Source organism: Entelurus aequoreus, linkage group LG02, assembly GCF_033978785.1.
Source record: "Entelurus aequoreus isolate RoL-2023_Sb linkage group LG02, RoL_Eaeq_v1.1, whole genome shotgun sequence".
Taxonomy (NCBI): Eukaryota; Metazoa; Chordata; class Actinopteri; order Syngnathiformes; family Syngnathidae; genus Entelurus; species Entelurus aequoreus.
The window spans coordinates 51,148,482-51,168,046 of NC_084732.1; the positions used below are offsets into that span (position 1 = coordinate 51,148,482).

The following is a 19,565-nucleotide window of genomic DNA, read 5'->3' on the forward strand; positions in this document are numbered from 1 at the left end:
AAATTCTAAGTTAATTATTATTTGGATAAAGTTTATGAGTTTGAACATCAAATATCTTGTCTTTGTAGTGCATTCTACTGAATATGGGTTGAAAAGGATTTGCAAATCATTGTATTCCGTTTATATTTACATCTAACACAATTTCCCAACTCATATGGAAACGGGGTTTGTAGATCAGGGCCATAGTGGACGGATTTTAAGAGCCATGGTCTCAACAAGTGGCACATACTACTGTAGTATTGATATTTTTAGTTAATTTAGCTATTTTTATGCTTGAAAATGTTTAATTCAGGGGGAAATTATGTAAAATATGCCTCTGCGACAGATTGAAGTCGCAAACTTCAAAGCGTAATGTGATAGGGATCGACTGTACTCCCAATCTGATTTTAAAGTATATTTTCGAAGTAAAAATAATGAATATAAAAATACACCATTCCATGGTGAAACTGTCACAGTACAAATAAAAAAAATCTTTATTAACTGAAATTCACAGTAGGTCTGAGGTATTGGAATATGCGTGACAGCATGCATGACAATGTTCTTTTTGAAATGAGTGTTACAAAAAAAAAAAAAAAGCAAAACATATGTCAATAATTTAACTTATGATTCTTGCGCTTTTAGTTAATTGTAAATTGTATGACCTCGGCGGGATTTGTTTTCAGACAGGTGTAATGTACTATCTCACTGTCAAATATTATCCTGATACACCTTCAAAATTAAGAATTGGAAACAGTTTTGTAATTTCTCTTGCTGTATCACCATCATTGTGTTCGCTAGTGAAGATACTACAGCACAGATTTTATGTAATAATTTCAAGTTGCAAAAGTAAAGTGCCACACAGCCTGAGAGCAACTTCATTAACTCTATTACTTTTGTTATTGTGGACATTTTAGATTAAGCAACAGAGTGGAAAACTACATGCATTGCTTTACCTCAAAGACCAGTCATGAAAACACCATTCAAATAACAGCATGTATAGATTTTGCATTTTCTTTTTCAGATTTTCTGAAACTGAACTCTGAGAAAAACACTACCTCTGTCACAGATCTTTCGGTTTTTGCAGGTTGAACTTTAGAACAAATGTTGTGCGTGGACAGCGGAATGCTTTCCAAGTCCAGAAAGGCTTTTTTGTTGTTTAGATAACCTCAGTAAGCCCCAGCGCTGCAGGGTCGGTTACACAACAGCAGCTTTCTGCACAAGTCAAAGCCGTGACACTCCACTGATGCACATATTAGGGACATTTTGTTATACACCTTGACATGGTTTAGCATGCTGTTACAGGGGCTTGAAATGTTGTCTTATGTTCCATTTATTAGGCCACCTTTATCACCTTACCTTGTGTGTTTATACAGACTAATTCAATAATCCGGAAAATAAATAAATATACCTGCTGTTGGTAAATTCCATTATTTATCATATCAGGATATCTTATGTACTTAATACACTTTACAGACACAATTTTGTCTATTGATTTAGAGTTGTGGGCAATAAATGATTGACAGAATTATTTCATGATCTCCACCGAGGTTACGTTAACCCTTCATGTTTTTTGTTTTGTTTGTCAGTTGGGGAAGTCAAAGATGCATGACCCACAGCTCTGAATTTCTTGAAATCATCTTTCATTACAGTGACCCATGACAAATTGGGGAAATCCAGAATACACAAAATATCCGACATTAAATGGGAACTGGCTCTGCGATGAGGTGGAGACTTGCCCAGGGTGTACCCCTCCTACCTCCCGAATGCAGCTGAGATAGTCTCCAGCACCCCCCGCCACCCCAAAAGGGACAAGCGGTAGAAAATGGATGGATGGATAAATGGGTACTGTACTTTTTGGGGGGAATTTTGAATCATTCACAATCCCAATGTAAGACAAGCATACATATGTTTTTCTTTTTTTATGCATTCTAACTCATAAATAAACGCTAGGAAAAGTAATCTAACAATGGGAGTCATTCTATTCCGCTTATGAAAGACCTTTAAAAAAAACATCCAAAAACTTCCATCAACTGTAAGTATATATGTAATGTAGTAACAGGCACATTCATAATTACATGTAATATTTACGTATTTTGCTTATTTTAAGCATACCATGGCACATTATTTTCATAGACTCATCACAATGTTCGCTTTTTTCTTCAACACTGACTACAATTAATGCAGACTTCATGAGAAACATAATAAAACAATCACTTACTGTACAATGTCTGCTTTCACTGCCAGCTGATGGGGTGTTTATATATTTCCGTTTAAGATGAGGAATTAATCATAGTCTTTATACAGACTAATTCAATAATCCGGAAAATAAATAAATGTACCTGCTGTTGGTAAATTCCATTATTTATCATATCAGGATATCTTATGTACTTAATACACTTTACAGACACAATTTTGACCATTGATTTAGAGTTGTGGGCAATAAATGATTGACAGAATTATTTCATGATCTCCACCCCGGACTGTTGAACAACTTAAGCTGTACATCAAGCAAGAATGGGAAAGAATTCCACCTGAAAAGCTTCAAAAATTGGTCTCTTCAGTTCTCAAACTTTAATTGAGTGCTGTTAAAAGGAAAGACGATACAACACAGTGGTAAAAATGCCCCTGTGCCAACTTTTTTGCAATGTGTTGCTGCCATAAAATTCTAAGTTAATGATTATTTGCAAAAAAACCTAGGTTTTTCAGTTCGAACATTAAATATATTGTCTTTGCAGTGTATTCAGTTGAATATAAGTTGAGAGGGATTTGCAAATTATTGTATTCTGTTTTTATTTACAATTTACACAACGTGCCAACTTCACTGGTTTTGGATTTTGTAGTATTTGATATACCAACATGGGTTTTCCCTTATTAAAATGGTGATCAAATGTTGATGTTATATTGAAAGGTTAATCCAGTTAGATACGTCATCATCTACGATCATCCATTTTTTTGGTTATTAATTTCTGTCTCATCAGCAAAGTGTTGTCGTAAAAATGTAATTTAATATGCAAGTGTTGTGCGTGGTGTGTAGAAGAAAAGGAAACCCTAACATGCACACTTTCTGACTATATCTGTACATCATAACGCCACAAGGTTGCGTTTCGTGCCATAACAGGAAAAAAGTAACCCTGAAGTCTGCTGTGGCGTCAAGGTCTGAGAAGTGATGTGCTCCCCTGCCGCAACCAGGCTTATAATGATGTTTTTTGTTTGTTTTATTGCTGTGTAGCTTTATGCCAGTATATAGAGGCTACTAAATTCACAGATGGGGCCAAAGGAAAATTGGCGGGGGCAAATGAAGGTAACCCTCCACCCACACACTGTACCCCTTCCTTTTTAACCCGTGCTTACCTTTAACCCCCTAACCTTTCAACCTGGCACACGTTTGGAAAACTCCTCAGTAGCCCCTTTTTTCATTTTGCGTCATACTCCTAGTTTCTTGTTATTTTCTGACGGTGTAAGGACTTGCCCTTTCTCTTTTGCACACTCTTCAGTTAAATGTTTTCCTCCTGGCTTCCCCCTCCTCCTCCCTCACGTCCCCAAGCAGCGGCTGAACAATGAGCTTATGTTTGACAATCACTGCTTCTGTTTTCTGTGCAGGCGCGCAAAAACATACTGCACACACTGCACTTACACACTGGTGATTCCAGTGCTGCTTGCGCTGGTATTGCCTGGTCAATGTTTACTTTTCTCCTACACTCTTAATGAACTGCCTTGGTGTGTGCATCACTTCTGCTTCAATCTGGGTTCAAATCAGCTCAATTTGAGCTTTTTCTTGATGGATGGTTTTGTGTGTTTCTGTGTATTGTCATTAAAGCTGTCACAAAGCATCTGAACTTGTGGATGCCATCTCATTCTTTTATCTATTGTCATTAATGTTTCGATCTGGCTTATTTTTAGCTGGGAATGCAGATGGCAGCTTTACATGACACAATACAGTCTTCTTTTCTAGACCAATATATGCTGATTTTGGAGATGTGCCTCCTACTTACCAAGCATTTTCTGTGCCACCTCTGCCTACGTTTGGGGTTTTCTGTGCTGACTCTTTATCCTTAGTTTTCACTTCCTCTCTTTCTTTCCTCTTTGCCTTTTCAGGTGAGAATTTTGAGCAGAGTCCTCTAAGGAGAACCTTTAAATCCAAAGTTCTTGCACATTACCCCGACAATGTCGAGTGGAATCCATTCGACCAGGATGCAGTTGGCATGGTAAGATTAAAAAATCACCTACTAAAATCTTTGTTTCCTCCATCCGCAACAACTGCCAAATGTGGGAAATTGAAAATGTTTGGAAAACTTTTGTAGAATTCATAGAATTATAGCATTAAGTGCGTTTCAATGCACTAAATTGTTTGAATTTCTCAAATAATTCAGCTCAAAATAAGCTTTCTTAAAGGGCAACTGCACAAGTTTTGGAATTGTGCCTATATTTCACAGTCCTCATGAGAGACAAGAACACATCTTTCTATTTCATGTTTTGTAACTCGTAAATAAAAGTCTGCTTACAATGGAACCTACGGGAGCCATGATGTCATTGTGTATATTCCGACCATCAAACCCACTTAAAAATATTCAAAAAGCGCTAACAATACTCCATTTATATTTGGTGACCAGAATATTACCCAAGTATTAGTAATATTGTTATTATAAGGGCTAACATTAAGGACCTATTATAGCAGCGCATTGATCGAGAGGTACAGTAGCTCGTGGAAGTTAATTCTAGATTATTAATCATGCATTTCACCTTGATAGTAAAAGGATGTGGCCATATACTGAGAAGTTGGTCTACTTTGACAGCCAACTTAGACCCGGAAATGGCAAAAAAGACCCAAGAAGACACTTGGTTCCACCCCTTTGCAAGGATTATAAATGATTTTTCATCTAAATTGGAATATATAAACATATTATTAGTCGGTCTCAAGTGAGAGCAGACATTGTACAGTAAGTGATGTTTGATTGCGTTTGTTGGCTCTAATTAAGTGTGTCATAATTATATGTTGTTTAAGGAAATTGTTATTGGAAAAAGTGAACGTTGTGATGCGTTTCTGAAATCAAAGCGCTGCCATATGCTTAAAATTACCATCCATTCATTTTCTACCGCTTGTCCCTCTCGGGGTTACGGGGGGTGCTGGAGCCTATCCCAGCTGCACTCTGGCGGAAGGCGGGGTACACCCTGGACAAGTCGCCCCCTCATTATGTATATATATATATATATATCCATCCATCCATTTTCTACCGCTTATTCCCTTCGAGGTCGCGGGGGGCGCTGGAGCCTATCTCAGCTACAATCGGGCAGAAGGCGGGGTACACCCTGGACAAGTCGCCACCTCATTGTGTGTATATATATATATATATATATATATATATATATATATATATATATATATATATATAATGTACATGTATATAATGTACATGTATATGTGTATATATATGTATGTATATATATATATATATATATATATATATATATATATACAGTATATATACTTATAGAGCGAATATAAAACGTTGATGGAGGTGTTTGGATGTTTTTTTAAGTGCTTAATTGGCAGAATAGAGCGACTCCATTGTAAGCTGACTTTTGCTAACATTTATTTACGAGTTAGAGTGCATGAAAAAAGAACAGCATGTGTTCTCGTCTTACATAAGGACAAGAACACAAAAAAAAGTGCAGTTCCCCTTTAAACACATGGAAACACCTTAATCTGATTGTTTGGCTTTTTAAAAAATCGTATTAAAACACCTACATTATGCAATTAGAAACCAGTTTTCTCTGGCATTTAGGCGTTATCGGTGTGCCAATCCCAAGAAGCTGCTCTTTACTACATTATTCACAAGCAAACAAGAACAAGTCTGTGGGATATAGAAGCGGAAATAAGACAATATTTTCAATTATATGATGTAAAACCTATTAACCCACCCATTAAATAAAGGTTAGGATGTTTACAAAGAAGATGCAAAATATGTGTCATGATGCCAGCACACCCCGGCCGGAGGAGAGAATGGTGGAGAAAAACCTCTTAACAGCCATATTTTGACACTAAAATTGTTTTTATACACTGTGGAATTTATACAGAATAAAAAAATTGTGTATGTTTCGTTAGTTAGTAGACAACAATAAATAGCTGTAGATATTACATGTCTTCAAGACAGCGTCGATCTCGTTCATTCAGATCATCCACAACATTGTTGTTCATACTAAATTTAGTGATGTAAGAATAAACTGTCCACATACAACAATTTAGGCATCATTGACATGTAAATCAGTTATTACAAATAATACACTGCATATTTTGTGTTAATAGTGAATAGTCAAAATAGTTGACTAAAATAGCAATCTTTTTGTATGTCTCGAATGGTCATAATAACAATGTGTAATTTAAACACATTAAAACATTACCAACAACACAAAATACTTGTAGAAAGTTGTAAATATCGGAAAGCTGTTCGCGCTATTTTATAAGCATGTAGCCTTCTCTTCTTGTATTTACATTCCCACCTAGCTAAACACTCTAAAATGACCACAATTGCCCAGTTTCCGCCCACAGTTTTTTCTTCTCAGCTTGTGAATAACATAGTAAAGAGTGACGTGTTAGTCCTCCACGGAGGTTGGCGCGCTGATAACGGCTACGTGCCAGAGAAAATGCTTTCCAATTGCATAATCTAGGTGTGTTAATCCGATTTTTCAAAAACCAAACACGTTCAGATTAAAGTGTTTCCATGTGATTAAGAAAGCTTATTTTGAGAAAAATACATTGAGAAATCAGACTAATTTAGTGCATGGAAACAAACTAAGTCTGTCACTAGCCTTGTGGTGCATCCACAGTTTAAAATCACAAGACTTAAATTAAACAGACATGTAGCTACAATTATTAAGAATAAAAATTAAATCCACTTTGCCTTGTTGGTTAATCTTCTTTGCCTGCAGCCGAGTGGGGATGAGGGGCAGTGTTGACAATGCGGTTGATACTTCCTGTTTTAAACCACACAGCGCTTGTCCATTGCTTCCTTTGAAGCTATCAAAACTACAAAAATGTTGTAAAAAAGGCTAAAAAACACTTAAGAAGCACACATAGTAGCTAATAGCAGCTATGTGCTTTGCTGACTGAATGAGCAGTAAGCACCGGAGATCAATCAGCTGGCCCCCAATGAATGTGCTGCCGGTCACAAAATGGCTGCCTTGCAGGCACACGATGGGTGGATGTACACAAACACAGCGTTTGTACACCAAAGCATATTTTTCTTTGGTCTGTTAGAGGTTCGTAAATCGAGGTTGCACTGTATGCATAATATCCTTTTTTTAATTTGAATAGTACTGACAAAGGGCCGTGCAGGGAGTACATTAGCACAAATAATTTGATTTTAACAGTGCTGAACCAAGTGTTCTTTTTTCTGCGGTGTGCTTTTTTGGAATGCAAATCAACCTTAAATCTGGCTGTATCCAATTACTCATCTGACAAGGAAAACAACTGTTTGTTATTCTAAGTTTCAAATCCCCTACTTTACAACCTCAACACTTTTAATCTCAAAAGTCCTTTTTCCTCTGTCTTCCTGCAGCTCTGCATGCCAAAGGGTCTTGCCTTCAGGACACAGGTGGACTCTCGGGAGCCGCAGTTCCACTCCTTTATCATCACTCGAGAGGACGGCTCCCGGACTTACGGATTTGCTCTCACCTTCTTCGAAGAGGTGACCAGTAAACAGATCTGCAGCGCCATGCAAACTCTTTACCACATGCACAATGCAGAGCAGTACGACATCTTGCATACAGCCACCTCTTCTCGTCCACCCGAGGAACAGCTGCGACTCCACCACTCCCACCATCGGCCCGTCCTCCACGCAGCACCCGCTATCTCCCGTCTGCAGCGTTTCAATTCATATGACATCAGCCGAGACACGCTGTACGTGTCAAAGTGCATCTGCTTGATAACACCAATGGCCTTTGCTCAGGCCTGCAAAAAGGTGCTGCAGCAGCTTCACCAGGCTGTTACCTCGCCCTATCCCCCACCCCTCCCGCTGGAGAGCTACATCTACAACATCCTCTATGAGGTGCCCCTGACACCCTCAGGGCGATCCCTAAAGTTTTCAGGCGTCTATGGGCCTGTGGTGTGCCAGAGGCCGAGCACATCAGAACTGCCACTCTTTGACTTTGCCATTAAGGAAGTAATCAACCTGCTGGGGGTGGAGAATGTTCTTCAACTCTTCACTTGTGCGCTGCTCGAGATGCAGATACTGCTCTACTCGCAGCGTAAGTATCACATCTGCTGCATTTGCACTCACTCAGGGTTTGTTTTATGGTCCCATCAGTACTCAACATGGTTTTATACAATCAGCAGCCACAGCATATGGCACTAAACAATTCTAATAATGGAACCTTTGTTGTAAAGTGCAATCATAACTGCTCAGTTTTGACTGACATGTCAGATACATGTTTTTTGTATGGAGGTTGTAGTTTGCATTTTGAGGTTTCCTGTGAATGAAAGTGACCCAAGGCTCTGGCAAATCTCTGCTATACATGGTGGAGCCACTTGTCTAAGAGGTTACATAACCTTGTAAGTGTCCATTAAAGAAAGGCAGTCTTAAGTAGCAGCCTGTATAACCCGAAGAACCTTACCCATCTCAGGCTAGTCAGCTGTTTGTACAGTGGGATGCTGATGCATTTATTGTATACACATTAAACTCGTATGTCAAATTTAGAGACACCATCCCCTGTCGCAGTAGTAGTTTCTAATGTGGGAGAGTATACTATTTGCTGAGCATAAAAAGGCCTTTAAGAGAGCAAGAGCAAAGTAGTGTGTGTGCTAGATGTGGACTGGTGTTTAGGTCCATTACAATGGCAAGAAAGAGCAAATGGTTTATAAAACACCAGGACACACTGGGTGAGAGGCTCTTAAGAGGAAAAGCTGTGGTGTTGCTAGGCAACGTCGAGACAGGGAGGATAGCCATGATGCAGGATGATTATCATTGGTTGGAGGTGACATCATGCCCTCTCCCCCTTGCGAGAGCTGCAGAACGTGCGAAGGGTGTCGATTGGCAGTATTACACAGGGAAGAACCGAGGGATTGTTTGGAGGAAACATTGCACTTAAACACAAACACACACATTGAGGAATGTGATGCTTTACAAGAAGACAACTGTGAGGCCTTGAAATGAAGCTGAGATTTGCAACCAGCCACACAACATCTCTCCCATGATCTCTTGAATGACTTGCTCCAAGGCAGTGTTTACCCAATCTCTCTGGGGGAACATTGTCCTCTCCAAGTCATGGGTCAGCTAATTTGTGACGGTCAAATAAAGTCACATTTTTCGGGTCATTTCTGCTTTTTAACTTTGGCAAGGGACACGAGGAGTCATGTGTAGGACGGATGTTCAATATTTGAAGTGGTGCAATGTATCGCAGCAACCAAGTAGCTCCTTAGTTTCAATTGTGTGTTTCCTGCACAATCTTGTTTTAGTTTATGTGGTTTGAATGTGAAACGCACAAGCATCACGCCACTGAATGGTGATAGCAGAGTTAAGTGTAAAACGTAAATATGCTAATTAGAGTGTGAAATGTAAAATGTGGTGTTCACTTCTTTAAAGGTACGTGCCCTCCACCATGTAATATGATCCCATTCATATATAACATTACATGGTTGAGCCTCGGTCACCTGCAAAATGATTTAGTTTTATTTTGGGTGCAGATTAAATTCAGCATTTTGTTAATCATTTATCAAATTACAGCCTGATCTAATGACTACACATAATAGAATGTATTTCATGTGGATCAGATCCGAATGAAGTGCGGTTTGAGAGATTTTGACTAATAATACAAAGCAAATTTAATTTAAAACAAAATGTTTTTTCCATTTTGAGTAACAATGTTTTATTCAGTGTATGGGATCTTCCCAAAATGTAATCAGAACACTACCTGCAAAGTCTACCTACTTACTCATCATACCATTTCTGTGGTGACACATCACAAAATGTTGACAGGAAGCTGTGAAAACCCACATTGATGACAACATAACCTCTTTAAGACACTGCTTAGTTATAACTGATACTGTCAAAAAGGTATTACTGTAATTTATCAATTATGGCTGGGCAAAACTCTAAAATCTGTTTATTCTTTAAATATGTGTATATTTTGAAACAAGTAACTGAACAAACAAATTAAGGGGAATTTATTGAGATTAAAACACATTAGCTGTTGCAAAAAATGGAGAAAACCCTTTTATTTTTTGCAAGGAAAATGATTTTAATGCAGTGGTATGTAGAAATGTAGAATATAGCTTTTACCTAATGAAACAACAGGTAATTTTTAAAATATAACTATAATGTTAAGTTTTTTTTCCACAATCCTTTCTATAATTTGTGGCATTTGTTAATGATTTTGTTAAGGATGTCTATCCATTTAACAACTGCCACCAAAAAGCAGTCTATTAGTAGACAACAATCTAATGAACCGGCACAACAATTTTACGTCGGTTTGAAGGTCTAAATATTGGTTTTGATTATTTTTTTGATCGCCCAGCACTAATAACAATCTGTTTTATTGTTGCGTTTGTAGTTTGTAGTTTTGTGAAACTGTACTTCATCACACTTTTTGGTAACATTATCTATTTATACTGGATCACATTACTTCTGTAGATGTACCTAATGTAGATGCCAGTGGGGGCATACTTTTTAAATAATGTTGAAGTCACCATTTAGTCCATTCAGCAATTGAGATAATGTGTATTTGTCAAAAGGACAAGGGGCTCATATTAGTATCCTAATTTCCCTCCCAAGAGGATAGACTAGTTTAGAGTGATTGGGCTTGTCTTATAAACCAGTGCATGGCCAAAGGAATGGAATTTATTTTCATTGCCATAAGAGGGAAGGCAATGCTGCTCCTGCTGCTGCAGAGCTGTAGCTGTCAACAAGAAGCAGGAATGTGGATGAGGAAAACCAGACACATACTGTATTATTACTACGTGGCCCGCTTGATTGGAGTGTGAAATATGAAGCAGTCCTGATGTGTGAAGTCATGAAAAGGGAATTTGTCATGAGTCAGAGTGTCAGTTGACTTTGGTTGATACAGTTCATACACTGAGATCTTCTCGAGGATACTAGTCTGGAGGTGTTCTTAACACAGCAAGTTATCTGCCTGCACTGACATTATAACCTTTACAAGCAAGCTATGTTTTAGTTATTGTTAGTAATTTGGATTGCACAAAAAAAAACTAACTCTGCTAAAGTCTTAGGTCACCATCTTGTTTTTAACAGTGATTTAATGACCATATGACCAGAATATGCACAAATCGTACAAACACTAAAGTTTGTTAATTTCCGAACTACTTTCTAGTATTTGCAGGATGAATTTAATAAACAGACATTTGTAAAAGCTACATTATAAACCACACTCCATCAAAATCCAATAGCCTTATCCTTATGTTATGGCCTACCCCTAAAAACAAAAGTTTTGGAAATATCAACTCAAATGTAAGACAGTATATTTGCCAAAAAATGGGACATGTCATTCTCAGGGTCTAAACATTTGTATAAGAGAACATGCGTTGGTAAAGTTTTGCAGTTTATCAAACTGGAGGAGTTATAATGCTATTTTTAATTAATTAATATTAATGAATTAATGTTATCAAACAGCTGTCAAGTATGATATCTTAACATATCAGTAATTATATTACTGATATTGAAAATACTTGATTAAAAAAGGGACTGACCACTGATAAGTGGTGGCTTTCAGAAATGTTTTTCTACCTCAGGAAGGCCCCCGACCACCCATTCACCCCGCCTACGCTCCACCCAAAAAAAAATTTAAGTCTATGCAGCCTGAGGACTGTTCTCACTAGGGTGCCGGTCTAGTTGATAAAAATAATGGTTCAGTCGCTCACTCTTTGTTTGTGTGCGTCCTACAGATTACCAAAGGCTGATGACTGTAGCCGAGAGCATCACAGCCTTAATGTTCCCCTTCCAGTGGCAGCATGTGTATGTTCCCATTCTCCCCGCCTCTCTCCTCCACTTCCTGGATGCACCTGTGCCGTATCTAATGGGCCTGCACTCGAATGGACAGGATGACCGGACAAAGTTAGAGCTACCACAGGAGGTAAACACTCACTTTTACGTTGCCCTAAACACAACTCCACAATACCAGTGAATTTTACCTGTTAAAGCAGAAGCACACACAGCCAGCACCAGCCCTGCACAATGTATGGTGGTACATCACATAATATTGTGTGACGCTGAGTACACTGATTGTGTTCAGTTGAGCTGTATGCTCAGGCTTCAATTTGGATTTTTGAATAACTTGCTCTGCTTGATGGAACATTTTGTCCCGAACATTGTATCTAAGTGTGGTGTGGAAAAGGAATGTTTCGTCCTTACACTGTCTGTGTGTGTCGATAATACACATCAATATGCCTTAGACCAGGGTTTGGTTGCTTGATTTTAGTGATGTACCGATCAGCATTTTCGGCCTCCGCTACAGATCTGATTTTTTGGCTTCAGATTTGATATAGGGTTGCGGAATATAAACGATATACAATATAAATGATCAAACGTGGCCAACCATAGAGCTTTCAATACTATCGTATCGTGATAATGCATGTTATATATAGGCATTCTCGCTGCTTTGGCAACGACAAGCGGACGATCGCGCTCTTAACACACTGTAGCGTCCTTGCTAACGAGCTAGAAGCTAAAGCAAAGATTCTTGCTTCTAAACATGCTTCTCAACACACCGTAGGAAGATACATTAAGCCAGTGGTCCCCAACCACCGGGCTGCGTCTGGTACCGGGCCGCACAAGAAATGTAAAAAAAATATATACATATAAAAAAAAAAATTTTTTTTAATTTTTTTTTTTTATTAAATTAACATAAAAAACACAATATATAGATTATATAAAAAAATAACCCCCCCGGTCCGTGGGAAAAATTTTCAAGCGTTGACCGGTCCGCAGCTACAAAAAGGTTGGGGACCACTGCATTAAGCCGTCCATGCTAAGCTAGAGCTCTTGAATGTAAACAAAGGTGGGTAGATCAATACAAATATTGACCATAATGATACCAAGTATAATATCTGTATATGGTCTATACAACTGGGTTTATATCGATACATTTATCATCACAAAAACCTTATTTTGCTTTTTTCTTGCGTCCCAATATTTAAGAGCCAACAATAAGAAATAATTTCAATATTTTCTACAATGTTATGCCGCAATCCTGTGTTTTTGTCTAATTATAATTGCGATCAAAAGTTTATTCATTCAATGATTTTGAAAATTTTGAGTATCAGCATTGGTATGGCAAGTAGTGCCCCTGTAACTACTTGGTATTGGATCAATACCAAATTTGTAGTACCGCTCAAAACTAATGTAAAGTATCCAAACAACAGAAGATTACATGGACATTTTAACAGAAATGTAGCTAGAACCATGTTACAACAAAAAGTAACCAGATATTACCAGTAAATTAACAAGTAGATTCATAATAGTTTTAAGAAAATCATACAACTGGAAGTGACGCAGTATGTTATCGCATTTGTCAGCAGGTAGTGAATGCTCTATACTATTTTTTGAGCAAATTAAAGTGGATGGTGCACAATAACTAAACAAAAGCAAAAAACTACATTTGGCTCCAATTTTAATAATTTGGTCTTTGCCCTCAAAGCCTTAGTAACAAAAAATGAGAAAAAACTATTTTGTGATAATAAAGAATATTGATCTAATTACTGTAATATCGACCATAAACTGACACTATAATTGGTATTGTTACTATCGATATTGGTATCAATCCACTCCACTTTGTTTACATCCCAGAGCTCAAGTTGAGCAGTTAACAACTTCTTTGGTCATCTTACTGTGTGTAGTATATGTAGCATGTTGAGCTCGTCATCGTCTTGTAGTCTTGCTGTGATGTAACCTGTAAGAAACTTTTATTTTCTGCCATTGAGGCGACTATTAGAAATACTACTGTTTTTATTATGTTGTTCGTTTATAGATTATGGTGGATGGACAATAACCGCGACACATTTGTTCCTGCTTGCTCTTACATTCTAGCCGGTGTTTGAGATACCAATCCCTCCTGGAATTCACACACACACCTCCTACATGTGTGTAACAAGGGAATACAGAAATGTTACTGTGTCTCCCTGAGTGTGCATCCCTTTAGAAGGAATCTTTCACATGGGTATAATCTTTAAATAATAAATGATAAATGGGTTATACTTGTATAGCGCTTTTCTACCTTCAAGGTACTCAAAGCGCTTTGACAGTATTTCCACATTCACCCATTCACACACACATTCACACACTGATGGCGGGAGCTGCCATGCAAGGCGCTAACCAGCAGCCATCAGGAGCAAGGGTGAAGTGTCTTGCCCAAGGACACAACGGACGTGACTAGGATGGTAGAAGGTGGGGATTGAATCCCAGTAACCAGCAACACTCCGATTGCTGACACGGCCACTCTACCAACTTCGCCACGTCTGTCTTTAGCTTGTGAACACCAGGACACAGCTGAGGTAAGCTAGTCAGCTGATATTCGATCTTTTAAAAAATACTTATATCGGCTACCGGTCTGATCTGGTGATCGAGATCGGGACATCTCGACTTGATTTCCTTCACACTGATGTTGTCATGGATAAGAGCAAGGTCTAATTTTTAATGTAGATTGAGTACTGAACATCTAACCTGCTGATAAAACAGTGCAACTGAAGCCAAACTTGGACACTTAAACACTGCTTCATTGGCCCCAAAACAAAACCCAATTTATCAAAGCGGCACATTACACTGTCTTAACAGAATGAAACACTGGATTCTAGTATTGTCACAGCCGTTTCATAATTCCTATATACCGGTAGTAGATCCATCCTTGGAGGTAGAACCCAGCTGGTTTGACCTCCAATTCGGAATCCAAATGACAGGATCTGTTACGTCAGGCCTTACCCACTTTTGTATTTTGTATTATTTCCCTGAGTTTATGGTTATTTCCTGGTTAGCGCTCTTATTTCAGTTCTACTTCCTGTCTGGCTCCCTCACCTGTCCGGCTCCCTCACCAATTTTAGCATGGGAATTTAAACATGTTTATTATTGTACAGGTACTGTTTCAAGTAACCTTTTAACATTCTTTAACGTTTACCAGTGTAAAAAAAAGTTAACTGCTATAAGTAGTAGAGCTGGCTTCAACTGTAGATTTTCATAGTCGAATCTGATCTTTAGATTTTGCCCATAGTCGACGATCAGTTGAATCTAGGGACTTTTTTTTCACTTTTTTTTTTGGAGAAAAACAGATGATGATTATTGACTGGTCTCTAGGGTTCATATTGTTACATGGATGTGCTCTAGCACTTACTCTGTGATCTTTTAAAGTTAATAAACCTACAACTTATAAAAATAATACAGTCTTTCATTAAAGTGAATAAACAAAGATCTCATTTGCAACTTTTTCCCCTCAAAAAAGGCTAAACCACAGTTTGTGAGGTTTTTGGTTTTTGACGCAGCACCAAGAGGATATCAAACTTGACCAAATAGAGAAAGTAAAAATTGTGACAAAGTTTCTTTATGTAAACCCGTGGAAGGATCATTACCTTTTCAAAAGGAGAACTTCACTTCACACCTTCGCCGTGTCCAATTTCCGGCGAGGTCCGTGTCTGACAGCAGAGCGACCCAATGAGCCTCAATCACATCCACTGTCTAGAAAAAGGAGAACTTCACTTCACACCTTTGCCGTGTCCAATTTCCGGCGAGGTCCGTGTCTGACAGCAGAGCGACCCAATGAGCCTCAATCACATCCACCGTCTAGAAAAGTTCCCAACACTATTAATAAAATAGTAAAAGTAAACAAAGTAAAACAATTTGTCTGTCTTTTGTGCAGACAGATAGTTTTTTATGTAGTAAGAGATGTGGGGGGCCAAAACACAGCCAGTTGTTCTAAACTCGTCACACCAGGAGGCAGCGACCGCTCTGAGAAAGGCTGAAAGTGACAGCGGAAACTCTTAGCAGGTGTGAGTGATCTCTCGCTAAAAAATATTTTAAAATATCTGCTCGTGTTGGACAGGAAGTCATACACAAACACAAAATAAATGATCTGGTTTACTTGAAAAATAAACATATTCGGTTTTCAAGGCAAATTGTATTTTTCACTTTTAACGTCATAATGGGTGGGGACAGACATGAAGTCTACTTGACAAGGGTTTTCAGAAGTAATTTTACGTCGTTGACACAAATGATGAGGACATGCTGATTCTGGAGGTCCAAAGTTTAAGAATTATATTACAGGCATATCCCAGGCTGCTATATGGGGGCCTTTGTCAAAATACCAGCTGTTACGAGGGTGGGGAAGCAGGGGAGTGGTTAGCAAGAGTGTGTTTGTGCGCGTGCGTGTACAACGCTAGCCAACGATGATGTTCCTGTTGTGTTGTTGCTTGCTGCAAAACATAAATAAAGTTGTTGTTCTGCAAAGCAAAACTGTCATCTTTTCCACGAGTCAAGACAAGTCATTGCCGCCACAGACGCCCGCCAACGGGTATTGATGGACGGCAAAGCTCGAGACGTTCTGCAGTGGTACCGTTCAGCAGCCTGTACGAATCTCGAATGGCAGGATTTGCTTTGCTCTTCTGGAAGGACAGAATAAACTGTTTGTGGTTCGTTTTACTACAACTCCCCTTATCTCATGATTACACGCGGATTTGCGAGATCTCGTAAAAGTCTGCGCTATTTCGCTGCATGGCAGAGGTGTAAAAATGCACATCAAACAGATGGGTATTAGCGGACTGCTGATGGCTGAGACCTTCCGTGGCGACGCCGTTCAGCAGCTGTTACGCATTCTGTGGAAATCCGTAGTTATTAATGTTCTGTTTTTACTTCTTTCAGTCAATTAACAGGTTTTTTCGCTTTAACCAATTTGTATTAAGCAACCGGTGTAGTATGTATTTACTACATTTCTGTGTAATTCATGATATATTAGCATAAACAACTTAAAGAAAAGCCAAACGTATATATTTTAGGTTCCGGTCCAACCTCCTAAGTTTTTGTGCAGTTTTCCCCTAAAATGGTGGTCGAACTTTACTTCAGATTCCACCGTATTTCTATTGGTTATTATCTATTCTGTTGTTAATAACGGCATTTTTTTTTTCAGTAACAAGTAATCTAATTAATTACTGTTCCCATCATTGCAACGCTGTTTTGGTTACTGAGAATATGAAGTGGCTCATTACTACAGTTTGGTTTAATGAAGCACAAAGCAAAAGTGTGGACTCGAGTCACATGACTTGGACTCGAGTCAGACTCGAGTCATGAATTTGATGACTTTAGACTCTACTTGACAAAATATAAAGAGACTTGCAACTCGACTTGGACTTTAACATCAATGACTTGTGACTTCACTTGGACTTGAGCCTTTTGACTTGACAAGACTTGCTATTTTCCCCAAAACCCAACAATTAAAAAGTTATTCAGGAGCGCTCCGTATCTTCCATTGTGTACGTGTGTGTGTCTGTCAGCGTGTGTGCTGCCTGTCAGTTCAACAGCCAATCAAATTAGATCCACGTTGTTTTCATCCCGCAGCATTCATCCAATCAAATTGCAGAACAACCAACGAAGAATAGCTCTCATACAACGCGCCAGTAAGGAAAAATTACGCCAAAGATAGTTCCGTTCGGTTATTAAAACTATGACTTGGTCAACAAAAAACGAATTGCAACAACTTCCAACTTCGTTCGACATTTGAAGTTTCACAAAGAAGGGTAAGTTTTGAATGTAAGCTAACGTTTATTGGCCAAGTAACGTAACTTTTATTTGCTGTGTAGTTAAATCAGTGAGGCTGTAAACTCACTGCTAACGTTATAACCATAGACATCTTATAAGTAGACACAGCATGGAGCGCTACTGCCTACTAGCGCTGACGAGACGCGGGGCCGCCATCTTGGAGTGGTGATCCGCTCCACTCAGTGCAATTCAATTGGCAGGAGCAATGAACTGTCAGCGCATTTAATTCATTTTACCTCACTGAATACCACTGATTTTCACGTGCTTTTTTGTCATATGTGTAGGACACATGTTTTATTATTCATAGTTTGCTTAACAGTAATAGAATATTCTTATATGCTATAAGTTACCAGACGTCCGAGATCAAAACTGGGAATGTAAGTGAAGTGAAGTGAATTATATTTATATAGTGCTTTTTCTCTAGTGACTCAAAGCGCTTTACATAGTGAAACCCAATATCTAAGTTACATTTAAACCAGTGTGGGTGGCACTGGGAGCAGGTGGGTAAAGTGCCTTGCCCAAGGACACAACGGCAGTGACTAGGATGGCGGAAGCGGGGATCGAACCTGCAACCCTCAAGTTGCTGGCACGGTCACTCTACCAACCGAGCTATACTGCCCCAGAGAAGGGGGGAAAAAACGGTCAGCTATTTTTAAATTGAAGAAACAATATGATTAGGTTGTATATACATGCGTATATCCTACATAATGTATGAATACATTAGATATCTATATATTTTAGGGACCTATAGACTGTATCTCTGTTGCTGCAGCAGCAGAGAGTTTATTCTGTCTTGACACTTTGTATTGATATTTTGTATTACATTCTTCCCTTAAATGATCATGTTTACATCCATCCATCCATCTTCTTCCGCTTATCCGAGGTCGGGTCGCGGGGGCAGCAGCCTAAGCAGGGAAGCCCAGACTTCCCTCTCCCCAGCCACTTCGTCTAGCTCTTCCCGGGGGATCCCGAGGCGTTCCCAGGCCAGCCGGGAGACATAGTCTTCCCAACGTGTCCTGGGTCTTCCCCGTGGCCTCCTACCGGTCGGACATGCCCTAAACACCTCCCTTGGGAGGCGTTCGGGTAGCATCCTGACCAGATGCCCGAACCACCTCATCTGGCTCCTCTCGATGTGGAGGAGCAGTGGCTTTACTTTGAGCTCCTCCCGGATGACAGAGCTTCTCACCCTATCTCTAAGGGAGAGACCCGCCACCCGGCGGAGGAAACTCATTTCGGCCGCTTGTACCCGTGATCTGAGGAGTGTGAGCCCCCGATAGTTAGAACACACCCTCCGGTTCCCCTTTTTAAAGAGAGGAACCACCACCCCGGTCTGCCAATCCAGAGGTACGGCCCCCGATGTCCACGCGATGCTGCAGAGTCTTGTCAACCAAGACAGCCCCACAGCATCCAGAGCCTTAAGGAACTCCGGGCGGATCTCATCCACCCCCGGGGCCCTGCCACCGAGGAGCTTTTTAACTACCTCAGCAACCTCAGCCCCAGAAATAGGAGAGCCCACCACAGATTCCCCAGGCACTGCTTTCTCATAGGAAGACGTGTTGGTGGGATTGAGGAGGTCTTCGAAGTATTCCCTCCACCGATCCACAACATCCGCAGTCGAGGTCAGCAGAACACCATCCTCACCATACACGGTGTTGATAGTGCACTGCTTCCCCTTCCTGAGGCGGCGGATGGTGGTCCAGAATCGCTTCGAAGCCGTCCGGAAGTCGTTTTCCATGGCTTCCCCGAACTCCTCCCATGTCCGAGTTTTTGCCTCCGCGACCGCTGAAGCCGCACACCGCTTGGCCTGTCGGTACCTGTCCGCTGCCTCAGGAGTCCTATGAGCCA

General features: G+C 39.7%; 2 protein-coding genes across 5 annotated transcripts in view; one reads left to right on the top strand and one right to left on the bottom strand.

Annotated features, from left to right (window-relative positions):
- The window catches only part of LOC133635554 (uncharacterized), a 318,673-nt gene that overhangs the window by 293,449 nt on the left and 5,659 nt on the right, over nucleotides 1-19,565 (bottom strand). The gene's annotated exons all lie outside the window — the stretch shown is intronic.
- LOC133635529 (DENN domain-containing protein 5A-like) overlaps nucleotides 1-19,565 on the top strand; it is an 84,939-nt gene that overhangs the window by 34,902 nt on the left and 30,472 nt on the right. For 2 of the 4 annotated variants that reach the window (XM_062028753.1, XM_062028729.1), the window contains exons 2-5: nucleotides 3,209-3,280; nucleotides 4,075-4,184; nucleotides 7,536-8,223; nucleotides 11,873-12,060. In XM_062028753.1, the coding sequence (XP_061884737.1) occupies nucleotides 3,209-3,280; nucleotides 4,075-4,184; nucleotides 7,536-8,223; nucleotides 11,873-12,060 (1,058 nt within the window). The remainder of the gene's footprint in view (nucleotides 1-3,208; nucleotides 3,281-4,074; nucleotides 4,185-7,535; nucleotides 8,224-11,872; nucleotides 12,061-19,565) is intronic. The other 2 variants (XM_062028738.1, XM_062028745.1) reach the window with 2 other exon arrangements.